The sequence below is a fragment of the Pangasianodon hypophthalmus genome, chromosome 11 (assembly GCF_027358585.1).
Source record: "Pangasianodon hypophthalmus isolate fPanHyp1 chromosome 11, fPanHyp1.pri, whole genome shotgun sequence".
Classification (NCBI taxonomy): Eukaryota; Metazoa; Chordata; class Actinopteri; order Siluriformes; family Pangasiidae; genus Pangasianodon; species Pangasianodon hypophthalmus.
Genome location: NC_069720.1, coordinates 22,726,500 through 22,743,034, shown reverse-complemented (window position 1 = coordinate 22,743,034; position 16,535 = coordinate 22,726,500). Strand labels below are relative to the sequence as shown.

Genomic DNA, 16,535 nt, shown 5'->3' with positions numbered 1-16,535 from the left:
TAATGGAGAATGTTAATACTTTATATATGTAAAGGTGTTGATGTGTAATACAAATTATGTTCTCATGGTTTGCCAACTCTCTCTCTCTCTCTCTCTCTCTCTCTCTCTCTCTCTCAGCTATTTTCCTGGGTTCCTTCCGTTTGCCTTATGAGGAGATCAGGAGGATGATTATGGAGGTAGATGAGGAGCAGCTAACAGAACCTATGATCCAGGTAACATATCATTTCACCTCCAGTATTCATTAGATACAGTTACTGATTTAAGAAATGTCATGGTTATAAAGTCCTCGTGGGCCATCGCATACCATTTCTCACTCTTTGTCAGTGTCTGTGCTCAAACATTCATAGTGCTTTTCCACTGACACAGTGGTGATGCATTACTTTGGCTCTGTTCCACCTGCCGGTGCGGGTGATGTTATGGGCTTGGGGTTAATTCTGTGCCATGCAAGGTTAATATCGCAGTTGTACATTGGCCAAAAAGAGACAACAATTTTAAAAGAAATGGCAGCAAACTGAATGAACTCATGTTAACTACTCGGGGTGGAACGACCGGATGATTTGGATCCATTTATTGATTTAAAAAGCAACTGCTGAAATGAATCGAGCAACAATCGTAAACCGATTATTATTGATTTATATTGTGGCTATTATTTATATTGTGGCTATTTACACATAAAAAATAATTCATATTTTTTATGTGTAAATAGGCTAGGAAGGTGATTTGCCCATAACACTGATTATTTGTTAAAATACTTCTTCTCTACATCATCATCATTTAAGAAATGGTCATATATCGATCAGAGGTTACTAAATTGAATTATATTGTATCGTAGTAGATTCAGTGATAGCGTCAAATATCGAATCGTTGCCTTAAGAAAGGAAATTGCATTGTATTGTGTGGAGGTTTACACCCCTATTAAATATGTTTTCTCAATAGCATTAAAGACTAAAAGCGATATAAATGTATTCTTTTTACCAATTATAGCTTTGCTGTGATTAGACCAATTTCAGTTGAAAAGGTTGCTATTATTTTATTAATTTTATTTATTTGATAATGTAATGATTCATTTTTTTAAACCTGTGTGCACTGGAAAGGTTTGCTGGTATGCTGAACCCAACCTAGTTCCAGCATGAACTTAAAAAAAAAAAAAAAGGTTATTAAATAAGTAGAGAGTGATTCTTTAGTCAGCTTGTGCTGTCTAGTTTGCTGGCATTCAGGAACAACAGCCCTGTCTCCCCATCATGCCTTTCTGACATTGCTCAGTATTACCCTTGTTAGCTTTCTCTTGTTAGAGACATAGAAATGGACAGCATCAGGAAGGAAGAGAAGAAAGGGACCACAGTGTTTGTAGGAATGTTTTCAGATCCTTTCAGAAGTTTTTATTGTGCTCCACATTGTTGTAGTTTTCACATTCTTCTCGCTCAAGCCCGTGTTCTGTAATTACCACAGACAGCTCTGCTCCAGTGACTTACAGAGGAACGTGTGTGTAAGGACACCGGCATCTTCATCTTCACTTACACCCTGCTTCTGTGTTGCTTTTAGAAACTTTGTTGTAAACTTACTTTTACTCATCCTATCTATATTTCTCACCACGCTTACAGCACTGAGTCCGAAGACTTCTCCATTTAACAAACACTATTTTCGCTATTGATTTGACTGATTTGATATGTTGAAGGATCGTGCTATGTAAATAGTTTGAGAATGAGTTGTAATGCGTGGTTTTTGCTTCAGCGTTGTTTTAATTTGAATCGCTGGCTCAGTAAATATTAGAAGTCATAAACTCAAACGTAAGGGCCTCATGTTGTGGCTTGAATAAATTAAACAAACAGCCCACTGCTGAGCCCTGCGTCGATGGGCTGGTTATTAAATGAGAATTTATATTGTGGCTATCAACATTATCAGCCAGGAGATATGGATTTCCTTTGCATTGGATGACAGATTATTGTGGGGATATTGATATATGGCATTCGGTGGGGATTATTTTCGCTAAATGAGAGTGGACTGCATAATGATAAACCATTTATCTGCTCTTTAATGAACTTATTGGAGGGCGAATGAAGGGGAATGAGAGGAATTACTTTAGCAAATGCACACATAAATTGGGAGGAGCATGGGCTGCATTTGTAATGTGGGGGTAAAAGACAAGGTTGAAGGAACGGTTCTGGTAAAAGAGGTTAGTATTTGGCGCCTCACTGCTGGATTTGGAGCAGGTGAGGGCAGTGTATAGTGCTGAGTACATCAGTAAATAAAGATTCTGCCATATTATTTGGCTGATATTACCTCTGTCTTCTTTTCCTGCCTCAATCTGTCTTTCTCTGCCTCTGTGTCTCTGCATTAGAATCTGGTGAAGCACCTTCCTGAGCAGGAACATCTGAATGCATTGGCCAAGTATAAACATGAGTATGCCAGTCTCTCCGAACCGGAACAGTTTGGGGTTGTGGTAAGTATACACACACACACACACACACACACACACACACACACACACACACACACAGTGTTGGGTGTAACACATTGCTAAGTCACACATTACTGTGTCACACATTACTGTAAAAAAAAAATATTTTTCCCCCTAAAAAAAAATGGTAAAGTAAGGGATTACTCTTCATTTTTAACTAATTAAATTACAGTTACTTATGATGCACTTGCATGATATACTGTATAGACTTTCAGCAATTCTGTATAAAACACTATTGAATTTAAAATCTAAATTTATCATCTGAAGATAATATTTGTTGGTCCCTTTAAATTCGTTGGCTGTAGGCTAGCTCATGCGCGCTCAGGTGGCTGTGAAGTTGCTCAAGTTCAGTGGTATCAGCAGAAACAAGTGGCTGTTTTGCTAAATGGAAAAATTCCTATTACTTCATGTTTTGAGACATGTAGACAAGAACATCATTTAGATTTATTATTGTATTGTGTAAGTTATGTAATTACTTTTCAGACAGAGTAACTAATCAGTAATTTAAATACAAAGATGTTGATGTAATTAGTAATTAATTACTTTTTTAAAGTAACTTACCCAACACAATATCTACGTCTGTCTGTCTGTCTATCTATCTATCTATCTATCTATCTATCTATCTATCTGTCTCTCTCTCTCTCTCTCTCTCTCTCTCTCTCTCAGATATATATAATGTGTGTGTGTATATATATATGTGTATATGTATATATATATGTATATATATATATATATATATATATATATATATATATATATATATATATATAGTATGTGTGTAAATACTAGGCTTGTGTGATTGTTTCTCTGATCAGTTTTCCATTTTAAAATATCATGATGGCAATCATACTTAGGAAACAGTAAAAACAACAGCAAAAAAGACATAAAATCACATGTATGTAATCCTTTTAGAAAACATTTTCTCTGGTGATGCTGCTCAGTGTTGGGAAAAAGAAAATACAGCAATGTATTTAAGTATATTCAGTTATCATCTTTACCATTATTTGTAAAGTGTTAGATTTGATACTCTGTTGTAGGCCATTTTAGTATTGGGTCAAAATCTTTGCCTTTTTAAAAAAAATTTTGGCCAAAAACCGAAAGATCCGTTTCGAAAGAGCTAAAACATTTCTGTGACGTCCCTAATAAATGTAGTAAACTGATGTTAAATATAGACTTGTAGTCTTGCATAGACTAAATTTAGCTAAGTTGAACAGGAACGATAATGAACTTAAAATATTCTTCCAGGAAATGTCTGTTAACAACTTCGCAGATCAGATTCCAGATTCACATGCCGGTTGGCTCGTCTCTCATTGTGTTTGGGAGAATAAGACTGCTCTTTTGGCACATTTTGAGTGATAACACTCCATGATGTTTTTGCAGAGCTCCTACGCAAAATGCATAAACTATCTATTTCTAAAAATAATTTTCTACACTGAATTCTAAACCTAACCTTAACCTCATTAATCACAAAGAAATGGTTTCAGCCTTTCTGTTTTGAAAAAAAAAAATTATGTTTTATAAAAAGCATCTTACATCGTCAGGATTGTCTTGCTGGTGGTGTTACTACAGTATGTATTTTAGTGCTGTCAATTTCACTCACACACACAAAAAAAAAACACTGGTGATTCAATACAGAAAACATTAGTAAGTGCAAGTTTTGCCTGTAGCGTATTAGTATACTTCCATGTTCATTACATTTAGAGCTTGTCATGTTCCCACTTTGACCAAATCGATAAAACCCTAAAGGATTCCTACTGCCTGCTTTAAGTAGCTAAAATTTCAGTAACTGATCATATATGCTAATTGCATGTGGTCACTTGGAGTTACATAATCAAAAATCTGTCTTTTTAGGTAAACATGTGTTTATTTGTATGTTTTCTCCAAACCAAAAACTCACAAAATCTTTACTTAAAATAGTAAACCAATATAAATTTCAGTAATTCTATTTGAATTATTATTTTAAGGTAATAACTCCAAATTTAGTAAATGAAATGATTTCTTCTTTCCTTTTAATATGTTCTTGAGTGCTGTTAATATCAAGTGAAGACTAGCACTTGTACACTTGGCTGAGACATTTTAGTCTTTTTTTCAGTTGCTTTGCAGTCACGTCAACAAGATTTTCTAATATACCAGACCATAAACAAAGCTGCTGCATTTGAACAGAAGGACAGAGTGATTTAATTAATGGTAATGAGCCTCGTGTTTGTGGACTGGTTGTAAGTGACTGACTTTGTCCTCTATACCTACGTGGTGATGCTGCCAGTCTTGGTTTTAACCGAGTTCACATATTTATCAGCTTCAAAAAAAGTTACTTAGTCGATTAGGACACGACATGCTTGCTAATGAAAGTCTTAAATATCACTTGTATGATGGAATGGTGGAGTATTTGCCATGGAAATTAGCACCTATACACTGCATCTCTCTGATCAGTGCTGCTAAGTGAAACAGGAGCTCTGAGCTTAAGGCCCTGTCTTCTCGTTAAACTCTGTGTTAAAGAGTGTATGAGGTGACATCTTTGCAAGTCATTGTGAAAGCCTGGGGGACTGTGACTTAATAATGATTATTGCAGCTTGCATGTTCCACTTAGCTCATGCCCCAGTCGCATGCCCCCAAACCCCCAAACATATGTAGAGATTCAGTTGTGTTTATTCTTGCTCTCATTCCTTCATTGTTTAAATGCCACTTAATCCACATAGAGGCAAACAGTCAGTCACATCTGCTCCACTGTCCACTGCACGCTTCAGTAGTTTAGAACACTGGTCTCTGAACTGCTAACCTGTGTGTGTGTGTGTGTGTGTGTTTGAGAGAGAGAGAGAGAACTGTGATGACTCGAGTAAGCGAACTGTGAGTCAAGTAAGAGAACTGTGATGAGTCGAGTAAGAGAACTGTGATGACTGAAGTAAAAGAACTGTGATGAGTCGAGTAAAAGAGCTGTGATGAGTCGAGTAAAAGAACTGAGTCGAGTAAGAGAACTGTGATGACTGAAGTAAAAGAACTGTGATGAGTCGAGTAAAAGAGCTGTGATGAGTCGAGTAAAAGAACTGAGTCGAGTAAGAGAACTGTGATGACTGAAGTAAAAGAACTGTGATGAGTCGAGTAAAAGAGCTGTGATGAGTCGAGTAAGAGAACTGTGATGAGTCGAGTAAGAGAACCGTGATGAGTCGAATAAGAGAACTGTGATGACTCGAGTAAAAGAGCTGTGATGAGTCGAGTAAGAGAACTGTGATGAGTCGAGTAAGAGAACTGTGATGAGTCGAGTAAGAGAACTGTGATGAGTCGAGTACAAGTCTAGGCAATCCAGGGAAAGAATGGTATGTATAGCAAGCATCCTGTACTTTCTAGCCTGATGACAGGGCTAGGTTAAATGTTAGCACGTAAGTAACTATAATATTGGTTTTGTTTAATTTAAGAATAAATTTATATAGTATATAAAATAATAATGTTCCTGAACCTGTGTAGTGCATCACAAGCCTAATAATTTCATGACATCACTGATCCTTTTAAAAGGATGAAACAAAGCCCCTGAGAGATCAAAATCCTGATTTATCTATAGAGATATTCAAAAAGGCAAGCACATAATCAGACATTCAAAATGACTGTTGTTACTGTTGATTGTGTAATTGTTTAGTATTTTACTAAAAGTTTTGAGAACTGAACTGATCGGGCATTGGACCGTTTATTGTTTAATGCTATATTGTGTGGAGCTGTATGCATTTATTCATGGACACGAAAAGGCTGATTTACAAATCCAAATTTCTTCCCCGGACTGTGCTCTCACGTTTTGCTTTTTGTTTGTACACTGGAGACTTTGCTTGTGTACAGTGTGTGATATGAAGAAGAGTCTTAGAGCTCTGTCTCGGTGTTTCTCATTGGCTTCGCTGTACAAGTGAACGTAAGTAGAGGTGGAAGGGGGCTAAAATCACTCAGTACTCAGATAAAATTCGACAAACTTGACCAAAGTTGTGTTTTTCTATTCTCCTACACAACCCCTCTCTCTGTTCTGGAGGGCCTCAAAGCATTTAAGAGCACAGAAGCCTACATGTCTGGGTGGGAAAGTGTTTCATCAGGACGGGGGGGCAAAAACTATTTGTTTTATAAACTTTCCAATTCCCTGGGCTAAACCTCCTGGCTGTTCCATAACACAGAGTAGCTAGCAAGCTAACATAGCTGCAAGGCAACACAAGAAAAAAGCATCTGCTGCACTGCTGTTTGTTAAAGATGTCTTGCTTGCAGTGAAGCATATTAGGGTGGTTGATTATCAGTATGAATGACAGTAAAGCATATATTATTACTTAATGAAGCAGTGTGCACAGTAACATCCATGCAGTCCTCCTCAAAATGGCAGTGATTATACGAAACGCATGGACTGTGGGGATCCTGTATGTCTATCTGTGCAGCATGTGGAACTGGCAGTGTGTGCATCTTTTGGGCTGAGTAGAAGGAAAAGATTTTGAGCTTTATCAGGCACACCCCCTGGTCAGAGACTCCGGGGCAGCCCCGGGACTCTCTGGGAGAGATTATATCTCACAGTTGGCTTGAGAAAATCTCAGAATCCCTCAGGAGGAGCTGGAATCTGTGGCTGAGGATAGAGAAATCTGGGCTGACCTTCTCAGCCTGTTGCCACTGCAGCCTCCATCAGGAAAAGCAGAAATGAGAAGGAATATTTCAAGGGAAGAAAGAATATTTTCGCATGCGCATAGCTTCTTCATATTACACAGTTATCACAGTGCTTTTGTCTGCACTAACTTACTAAATACTAGGTATGCAGTTTTAACGATACAAGGCTGAAATAGCATTTTTGAAAAATATTCTTTTAAACCAGTACAGTGTTATTCAGAAGGACATTAACTCCAACAGCAATTTTCATCAGAACTTTATCAAAACCAGCTCTTTTTTTTCATCTTCACAGAGGCACCCTTATAAAAAATTCTATATGTCAGCCTTTGCAGGACCACTGCTACTTTTTTCGGGTTAATCCTGCTCAAATATTTATGCTCATAACAGCTTTGAATTGCAGTCTGTTTCATCACAGATTAGATTGCATATGATGTGAACACACGATGCTCTCAGTATGTTTACCCACACAAATTAGACATTTTTCTCTACCCCGTTTCCTTTTACTTCATCTTTCCCCCTTTGTACCCCGTGCAGCTTTTACTTTGCCATGATAAAACAGTTCTTTGTACTAAGGGCTTCTTGATTATTTGCGGGCATGCGCATGTGTGAATTTTGTCTTTAACAGTAGATTTTTTTTCCCTTCATAACCAGGATGAGCAGATCTGCAGGTCAGTTTGTTTTGCTCTTTAATAAGACTAGCTTTGAATGTCTGTTGTTCTCATTTCACCTCATGTGTAAAGACTAAGAGTCCAGTGAAAATTGCCATCACAGACCCTCCCCTTGTCCCGTCCAATCCACCCCTTCTGCCTAGAAAAGCATGAAATTTTAATAACAAGAATATTGCAGTTTGCATCTTCGTAGATTCTATTTTTTTATAATATATTTGATTTGTGTGATTTGTTTACTTGTTGTCTGTCTCAGTATCTGTATCTCTTCAGAGGTGGCTTGAATGTTTGGTGTTCAGTAAAGACGATAATTTCTGCCTGTGGACAATGGCTCTAGACATATTAATCATTCTTCTTTATTGAGTTACTTATATATGCACTGATACACTATTGCCAATCTGTTTTATCTGTGATCAATTACACCTCGATCCCCTACTATTCTTACACACACACACACACACACACACACACACACACACACACAATCTAAAGTGTTTGCACACAATCTAAAATGAAATAAGCTATTGGGTCCCCAATAAAACCTTAATATATCATCTGCTCTTTGAATGTCTGTCAGCAGTTTGTACATCTCTCACACAACACTCACGCAGATATATAATTATGGCCTCGGAGAACATTTTCTCCCGCTCTGCCTGTGTCCACAGGGCGTTCTGACATCATTGCCAGTGCCCTGGAGCCTCTGCTTTTAGAACGCAATATTTCCCAATTTAACGTAATTGTGTAACGCCCGTAATTCGACACTGCCTATTGTGCGCTGCCGCCCGTCCCTCCGGTCGGTCCCCCACGGCCGCTCACGTACCAATTAACTTCAGCAGAAGGAGCCTAGATCACATCATTGCCAACATCCATTACGATTGCCTAGCAACACAAAAACCCTGGCCTTCGTCACATAAATAGCTTTTAAAATGCCAGACCCAAAAGCAGTAGGCAAATTGTGAAACTCTGAAAGTAATTTCAGACTGAGTCGGAGGGGAGCAAACAGAAAGCTGTAATGAGGAGTCTCTCGGTGCCGAAGCTGAATAAAGGTTTTCAGTTTTGACGTCTTTGTAAGGTGCACTATAAAACATTGTGTTGCAGTGTGCATAGCTTTAATCTAAAGATGCTCACAGAATTAGGAACAGTCACTCTGTGTGTAGGTGCATGTGTATGAGAATTGATTATATTGTGTACCAATGATTTATTACTAAGCATTTCTTAAGGCCTTTTCAGATATGACTATTTTTCCATTATTTATCCATTACGTGGGGATTTTTATTTTTTATGTCAGGATTTTAGTTCCAGAGACATAGCCCATCTGAATTAACAGATTCCTTTATATCCTGTGGGAAATGAGTTTTTTTTCTTCAGTATAAAGACAAATGCTGTTGTCTGTTATGTCCTGTGGCTTGTTATCAAAACCAAAATGAAACCCAGTGTTGTGCAAGTTTTAAATGATGTGTAATGGGACTGCAATTTTGATGGTTTTTAGGGAAGATATTGAGTTCCCTGAACAGATAAAACCTAAATACATTTTATAGTCATGTTATCTACTAAGGATTAAACACAGCTTGCACTGTGACACACACTGTAGCAAGAGCACATAGTAAAGGTCAAAATAATCAGTTTGTATTAAAATGAACTGTGTCTAGTACGAATGAGATTTATACAGAGATCGCTTATCCTGTGTTAATCGATCATAATTACTACAGAAGTCCTCCAGAAACAGGACAAACATATTAGGCATGAGACAGAATATTGTTGTCTCAAATATCATGATACAAAACATTGCTGAGACAAATTTCCTTCTCATTTTGTGTATCACGATATTTCCTTTTTATATTCATTATGCGCTCTACCTCTACTTACACACTAGGCAGCAGAACAAAAGGTAGTAGCATACAGAGCACGAAGTTTAAGAGTGGGAACCTAACTGCCTTGAAGCATGCTTACTTAATAGTCCAAAAAGTTACACTAATTAGAAGAAAGCGTTAGGGCACGAGTGTCAAACGCGATTGCATTCTCATCTCTTTTGACTCTCGTGAACTTGGAAAAAATAATACTGAAATGACCTGTAGTACACTAATGCTCAACTTTTCAAACTATCCAGAATTCATAGCAGATCCGTACCATAGGCATTTGAAGGTAGTTACTGTAAACTATCATTTATAAGTGCACTCTGGTTTCTATGGTGGCTGAATTGATCCCGGTCTGAAACAAGGGTTAAAATCAACGCCTGTGTGTTGCACTTGATGTAAGTCATACTGTCATCTGAAAATGATTTATAGGCATGCTGTGTGCTGTGTGATGTAATTTCGGGGGAAGAGGAAATGTACAAAATAAACTCTTGTTTTCCTGATCTGTGCAATTAAATTGGTAAGTGTGACAGACTTGTGATTTTCAGGTGAAAGTCAGACAGCAGTAGGAGCGGCGATGACACAAATTTGTACTGCCAAGCAATCTTTCCATGTTAAGAACGTTGCACTGAAAAAAAGATAACAATAATGCTAATAATAGGGGAAAATTGCTCCTTATATTATAAATCCTGATCTACTTTTCTAATAATACAATGCATTGATATTGCAGTGGTTTCATTTGTTGTCATTACACAATAAATGTATTAAATTTTAATATTTTATTTTTGTCATTATCGTCCTGTGTTAATATTGTCTTGTGATGCTTGTATCAGGATATGACTCATATGGTGGCTTTAGTGTATCCTCTCATGCCTAAGAGATAATGTACAGTACTGTGCAAAAGGCACATGAAAGAAATGCTGCAAAACAAAGATGCCTTCAAAAATAATGAAATTAAATGTTTCTACATAAAAAACTACATCATAAACTAAACAAAGTCCATATTTGCCCAGACCACCCAACTGATACTTTTTAACAATGCATCAATAGTCTCAGGTACAATTTGTGCGGTTTTATAAGGAAATTGGTGGGTAAGTTTTAATGACCATCTTGGAGAATCTGCCACAGTTCTTCGGGAGACTCTGACTGTCACAATTGTTTCTTTTTTTGCAGCAAAACCCAGCAGCATTGATTGTTTTTTTTTTTTTTTTTTTTTTTTTTTTTTTTGTATCTGAAAAGTGGTCTCTTATAATATGTTGCTTTATTTACTGACACACAAACATTTCTTCTGTAACATTATGTTTTTTTTGTTTGGAAAGTAGTGTTTGGAAATCTAAACTGATTTTTTTTACTGACTCAATAATGCAGAGGTCATAAAATACACATCAAATGCATATTTAAAAAAAAAAAAAAAAATCAGGGTGTCCAAGACTTTTGTATAGTACTGTATGTCATGAAATCTTATCCCATCCAAATAGTCCTTTTTTTTTTTTTTTTAAATAAATATTCTGTCTTAGTGTTGGGCGAAAGTGTTCTGCTCAAAACAACCATGGAATGGCAAAGTGTCATGGTAATAATCTAAATCAGCTATATATTAGTTTTCATGCATCCCTTTCTCTGTCTGTAGATGAGTGTTGTAAAGTGCCTACGGCCAAGGCTGAACTCCATCCTGTTTAAGCTGCAGTTTGAGGAACAGGTGAGTCACCTGAGGCCAGACATGCTGGCGGTGAGTGCGGCATGTGAGGAAGTGAGGAAGAGCAAAGCCTTCAGCAAGCTGCTGGAACTTGTGCTGCTCATGGGCAACTACATGAATGCTGGCTCTCGCAACGCCCAGTCCTACGGCTTTGACCTCAGTTCCCTCTGTAAGGTGGGTACTGCACACACAGCATCTGTGCTAACTTACTTACTAACCTTCTTAACTTACTTACTTACTTGCTAACATACTAACCCTCTTACTAACTTATGCATGTATGTATGTACTTGCTCACTTGTTTACTTACGTCATTTGTCCACTTCAACGCTAATGTGAACAAAAACACTTTGTTTTTTCTTCCAACTCTATTTTGCATTTCATACATAACAACCGAATCATAATCTGTTATATTAATCTTATGTCTTCCCCCAAGTATGTAGCCCCAACAGACAGAAAGAATAAAAGGCACCAATTTAATATTATTAAACAATTACTCACTCTTTCTCTTCTTTCAGTGACAACTTTCAGAGGTCTCCTTTCTCCCTCTTTGGCCATTGAAATCCATAAAATGCTTTAGTTGAGCTAAAACAAAGAAAGAAAAGAATGAATAAATGAAGTGAATTAAGTAAAACCTGTTTTAAACAAACTATTAATTTTTTTTGGTTGGTTTGTTTGTTTTACTTGGGGTTTTAAGTAACCTGATTTTTTTTTTTTTTTGCACGTTTTGGAGTTGGAGGTTTCCAGTGACCCACCTTTCTCCTGCCTTTTTACACGTTCAAGCTTTGAGGCATATTTTCTTCATGTGTGAATGGAAGCTACAGAGCACAATGATTTTAAAGCTTGTTAAGTAGAATAGCTCGTCTGTTATTCGGTTTTTGGGGGTGAGATATGTGTTGGGAAAACAGAAATGAAATAAGATTAATTTAATTATGAGTCCAACCTATTTTGTTCACCCATGGCAACCCACTGCTCATTCTGCAGTTCTTTTCCTTCTTTCTGCCTGACTCTTTCTACTTTTCTGCCTCTTTATTTCCTACTCTTGCCTCTTCTCTAAATGGCCATTACTGCATTACAGCTGAGTAACCAGGCCAGCCTTCTCTCGGGCTGAATGAAATGCCTCTCAGCTCATCAAATCTCTTATAGCACCTGACAAAGCAGTCCCACACTGACAAACACATTCATAGCCTGGACTTCATTAGAAGCATAAGCTGATGGACTGCTACAGGAACATCTGCTTCCTAGTAGCTGATAATGTTAGATGAGAGAGAACTGCACTGGAGGTTCTGAGTGGTCAGTGAGCCCGAGACACAATCAGTCTAGTTCTGGCCTTTTTTTTTTTTTTTTTTTTTTTTTTTTTTATTAAATAAAAGGCCACCTTTATCTCTTACCTGCTTCTCTGACTGCTTTTCTTTCTGTGTTGAGTCGAGAGATTGGAGGATGCTTAATTGCAGCTATCTCCTAAGTTTCTCTGCACTACTTTTTAAGTGATGGAGAGATTTGTCTTCCCTGACAAACGAGTGCAGGAAGAGAGGCAAAGAGACAGCTGTGTCATTCCCGACAGGCGGAGAGTAACAAAGAAAGCGTGCCATTCCCCGCCTTTCAAGTTGCTTGCCCGAGGACTCGTCCTGATGTTCTCTTTCTCCGCTTGTAGTTTTCTGCTTGTTTGTTTGTTCAGGCAAGTTTACATGGGACATGATTTCCTTTGTGTTTTGTTTGGTGTATGTTTAGTCATCAAAGGTGTATCTGAGGTTTTCCTGCATGTTCCTTTGTGACTATTTCCACAAGGAAACATTTAGAATTCTCATTGACATGACGTCTTTAAGGTGTTCAAATTTACTGCTCTACCTCAGAAAGCTGTTGTTTTGCTGAATGCCCACAAGGTCAGCAACTATAGCTAACACTAAAATACTGCATTACAAGTGAAGAGAGAGAAAGCAGAAAGATTTTATGTGTTCTTTAATAGAAAGACTAATTTTGTAGGTTTTATTTAAACTTTTCCCCCCCAATATAAAGAATCCCAACAGGCCACAAAAACACATGACTGAGCTTTGTAACTTTTGTTCTATCACACCGGTAATATTCTGTTTGTTCTGTATTTTTCCTCCATGCCACACTGAGGCATCTTGGCCTCTACAAAGTTCTATATCCATAGAATAGTAATCATGATTATCATTGAAAACATCTAGTGTTTTCAATCTAGCTGCAATTTCAGAGCGCGCTATCAAATTAACTTGTCAAAGACAAAAGGAGGCTGTCAGCGATGACTTTATCGAAAATTTATTCTCTCTCTCTCTCTCTCTCTCTCTCTCTCTCTCACTATTTCAATGTCTTGCTCTCTCTTATTCTCTCCCTTATTCCATTTTCCTGCCATTCTGGGTTCATTGTTGAGATGTAAATATTTCCTGCTGAATTGGGAGAGCGAGCAGTTAAGGATTTGAGTGCCTTTGTCCCTCTGTGCATGTATACAATCTATTTAAATGTGCACCTCCGGTTGTACAGACACATTATGTCTTAATATCTAGACTATAAAAAGAAATTACAATTTTCTGAAGAGTCATGACTCATGTTAAAACTTAAGTTAATTATATGTAGTTTGGAGTTAATACTGAAATTGCGCACTTCGGTATTCAGACCTCAGACAAAACTACAGCCTTAAAGCACTACTCAGACTTAAGTATGTCTCAGTTACAGATGATTCTGACCTTGAAGGCAGATTAAAGGCAGTGGTGTGCACACTACTGAAAAACCCAGTTTCTGACACTTCTACTCGAGAAAAATCTGGTAACCTTGGAGGCGTGAAATACATGTAGGGACCTAAGCACCTGCATAACCCGACTCTGAATATGCAACTTTCCCCATTTAACTGTTGACATAACCTTTCAAATTAAGCTGCAAATTCTCTTCTGATGTGATGCCACTGATCTGTGTTTAGAATGGAAGAATTTAAGATATTTTATAATATTTTTTTTTTTCCCTGTGTTATTTCTCTTTTTCCCTCTGTCAGTTGAAAGACACCAAGTCGGCTGATCAGATATCCACGCTGCTTCACTTCCTAGCTGAGGTGTGTGAGGAGAAATTTCCTGACGTTCTCAAATTTGTTGATGACTTGCAACATGTCGACAGAGCCAGTCGAGGTACACACACACACACACACACACACACACAAAATAAGACACAGTGACAACAGAATACCAAAAAACCCACAAACTTTAGGAAAGATAACTACTCAGCAGTAGCCTGTTTTACAAATGCAGTGTACATCATGGTCTGTGTGAAGCTGTCTTTTGTGTGAAAACAAGTGTTGTTGTTTTTTGTTTGTTTTTTGTTTCTTTTTTTGTCACTTGTCTCAGTCACTATCTGTTTTACATTGATTATATCCAAAGCAGGGTATAACTAAAGCGGGTTTCAGGCATGGCAGCTTGGCCCAAAAATAACCTACCACTTCAAAGATTTCAAATATAACTGGTGTCTTTGCACTATGTACTACTTATTTTTATATTGATACTTATTATTTGAATTCATCTTAAGAAAATTACCTCAGAACCTAGCTGAATTAAAGTAATTACATAACATAATGTTATGGTTGATAATTTTGTAGCCTTAATATAGTCTTCTTTGTACAAACATAATTAATAACAGAGAGAAGCATTTCAATATCTGGGCTGTGTCCTAGTTGAATTTCCTGGATCAGTTTAAATGGTGACATGATGCATGAAATTATTTTTGGATATAACACTGTTTCATGTTTCAAGAAAAGTAGCAGTGGTGCACATTTCACATTCATGCAGCAACCTACAGCGTTCAGGAACAAATTCATCTAGAAAAACCAGAGGCAAGTTTACTAGTGTTTAAGACATGCTGGCTTTCCGAAAGCAACCAGCATAGAGACTCATGTAAAGGAGTTTGTCAGGGACGAGTTAATGGTTAGATTTAACTATTCGTTGTGGAATATCCGAGAGACAAGTTAGCTCCTGTTATCACTTTGCAAAGCACTGTGACTGTAAGAAAGTGCCTACACGTGAGACTCCTTTCATAAATGTTAAATAAAAGTCTCCTAACAAGAAACATCGCATCAATGATTATACGTTATTCTATGTGAAATAACCCATTTTTTTTTAAAATCAGTTTATTATTAGTCTTAGATTATGTAGAGCATCCGCTGTACAAGTCCCTGTGAATGAGCTGTTGCTATGGATAACGTTCTAACGTATTAGAACAAGCACATTAATATCAACCTATAACAGCTGGAACTACCTGCGCTGTTATACCAAAATTATGCACACTTTCTGTCCAGTCAAAATTCAAGAATTCAGCTGCTCTGTGGTATAAATCTTTTTTATGTGCCATTTATATAAATTCAACAATTCCAATCTGAAAGCAGTCAGTCAGATAACCAGGAGAGAGCCATTTCATTAAACCCAAGATGAATTTCTAGCTTATCTAATAGTTTATTCTGGTCTGTGATATCAAATGCAGACCATAATATCAAAATATCGCATTGTGTCAAAGAGTTACAGCCCAGTGAATAATTTATTCACTTCTGTCGTAGTATTGTGATGAGGCCTAAATCTGGACTGATATATTGCAGTTATGAGAATCTGTAATATGAGTAATGCAAATATGAGCTTAATTGGCCCATACTTAAACCACTTTTTTCTTTTTTTCTCCCAGTTTGGTCATTTGCAAGTCCCCACTCGCTACCTAGCTCTTCGCTATCACACAACAGCCACCGAGTAGGACGGGTGAAGGCTAACACGTTTTCTCAAAGACACGTGAAGTCAGTCACCGCGTTTTTCCGAACATCTGCTCTGTCTGTGTCACAGGAAAGCTGAACACACTCAGAGTAAAGCACCAACTGTCCACATACATGAGCTCACATAAACCCAGAATACGTTAGTGGCGCTGTGATCGACAGAGGAGAGCGAGTAATACTGTCACTCACACTCAGAAAGTGCTGCACTCATGACTCCGAGTCGCTGATGATGGCTTCGGCATCGTCGGGATTTAAACTTGCGATCTCCTTCTCCAGTTTCCCCTCATTTCTCCTGTGTTCAGCTCGATTGTGCTGTACGCTATTCAGTATGTAGTACGATACCATGTCAGTAATCAAAGGCTTTTCCTGCTTTGAAGAGCAGATCAATCACACATTTATTCTATGGGTCTTTTATAAAACCACAAGTAAAGCTGTCTGACAGATTATGAGAAATATTTATCTGGATTTTTCACTTTGTTTGCATCTATGTGCTGAT

The 16,535-nt window shown here is 37.5% G+C and overlaps 1 protein-coding gene across 3 annotated transcripts in view; it reads left to right on the top strand.

The window, feature by feature from the left end:
• The window catches only part of diaph3 (diaphanous-related formin 3), a 324,811-nt gene that overhangs the window by 196,091 nt on the left and 112,185 nt on the right, over nucleotides 1–16,535 (top strand). For all 3 annotated transcript variants that reach the window (XM_053238349.1, XM_053238350.1, XM_053238348.1), the window contains 4 exons: nucleotides 118–212; nucleotides 2,339–2,440; nucleotides 11,221–11,460; nucleotides 14,291–14,420. In XM_053238349.1, the coding sequence (XP_053094324.1) occupies nucleotides 118–212; nucleotides 2,339–2,440; nucleotides 11,221–11,460; nucleotides 14,291–14,420 (567 nt within the window). The remainder of the gene's footprint in view (nucleotides 1–117; nucleotides 213–2,338; nucleotides 2,441–11,220; nucleotides 11,461–14,290; nucleotides 14,421–16,535) is intronic.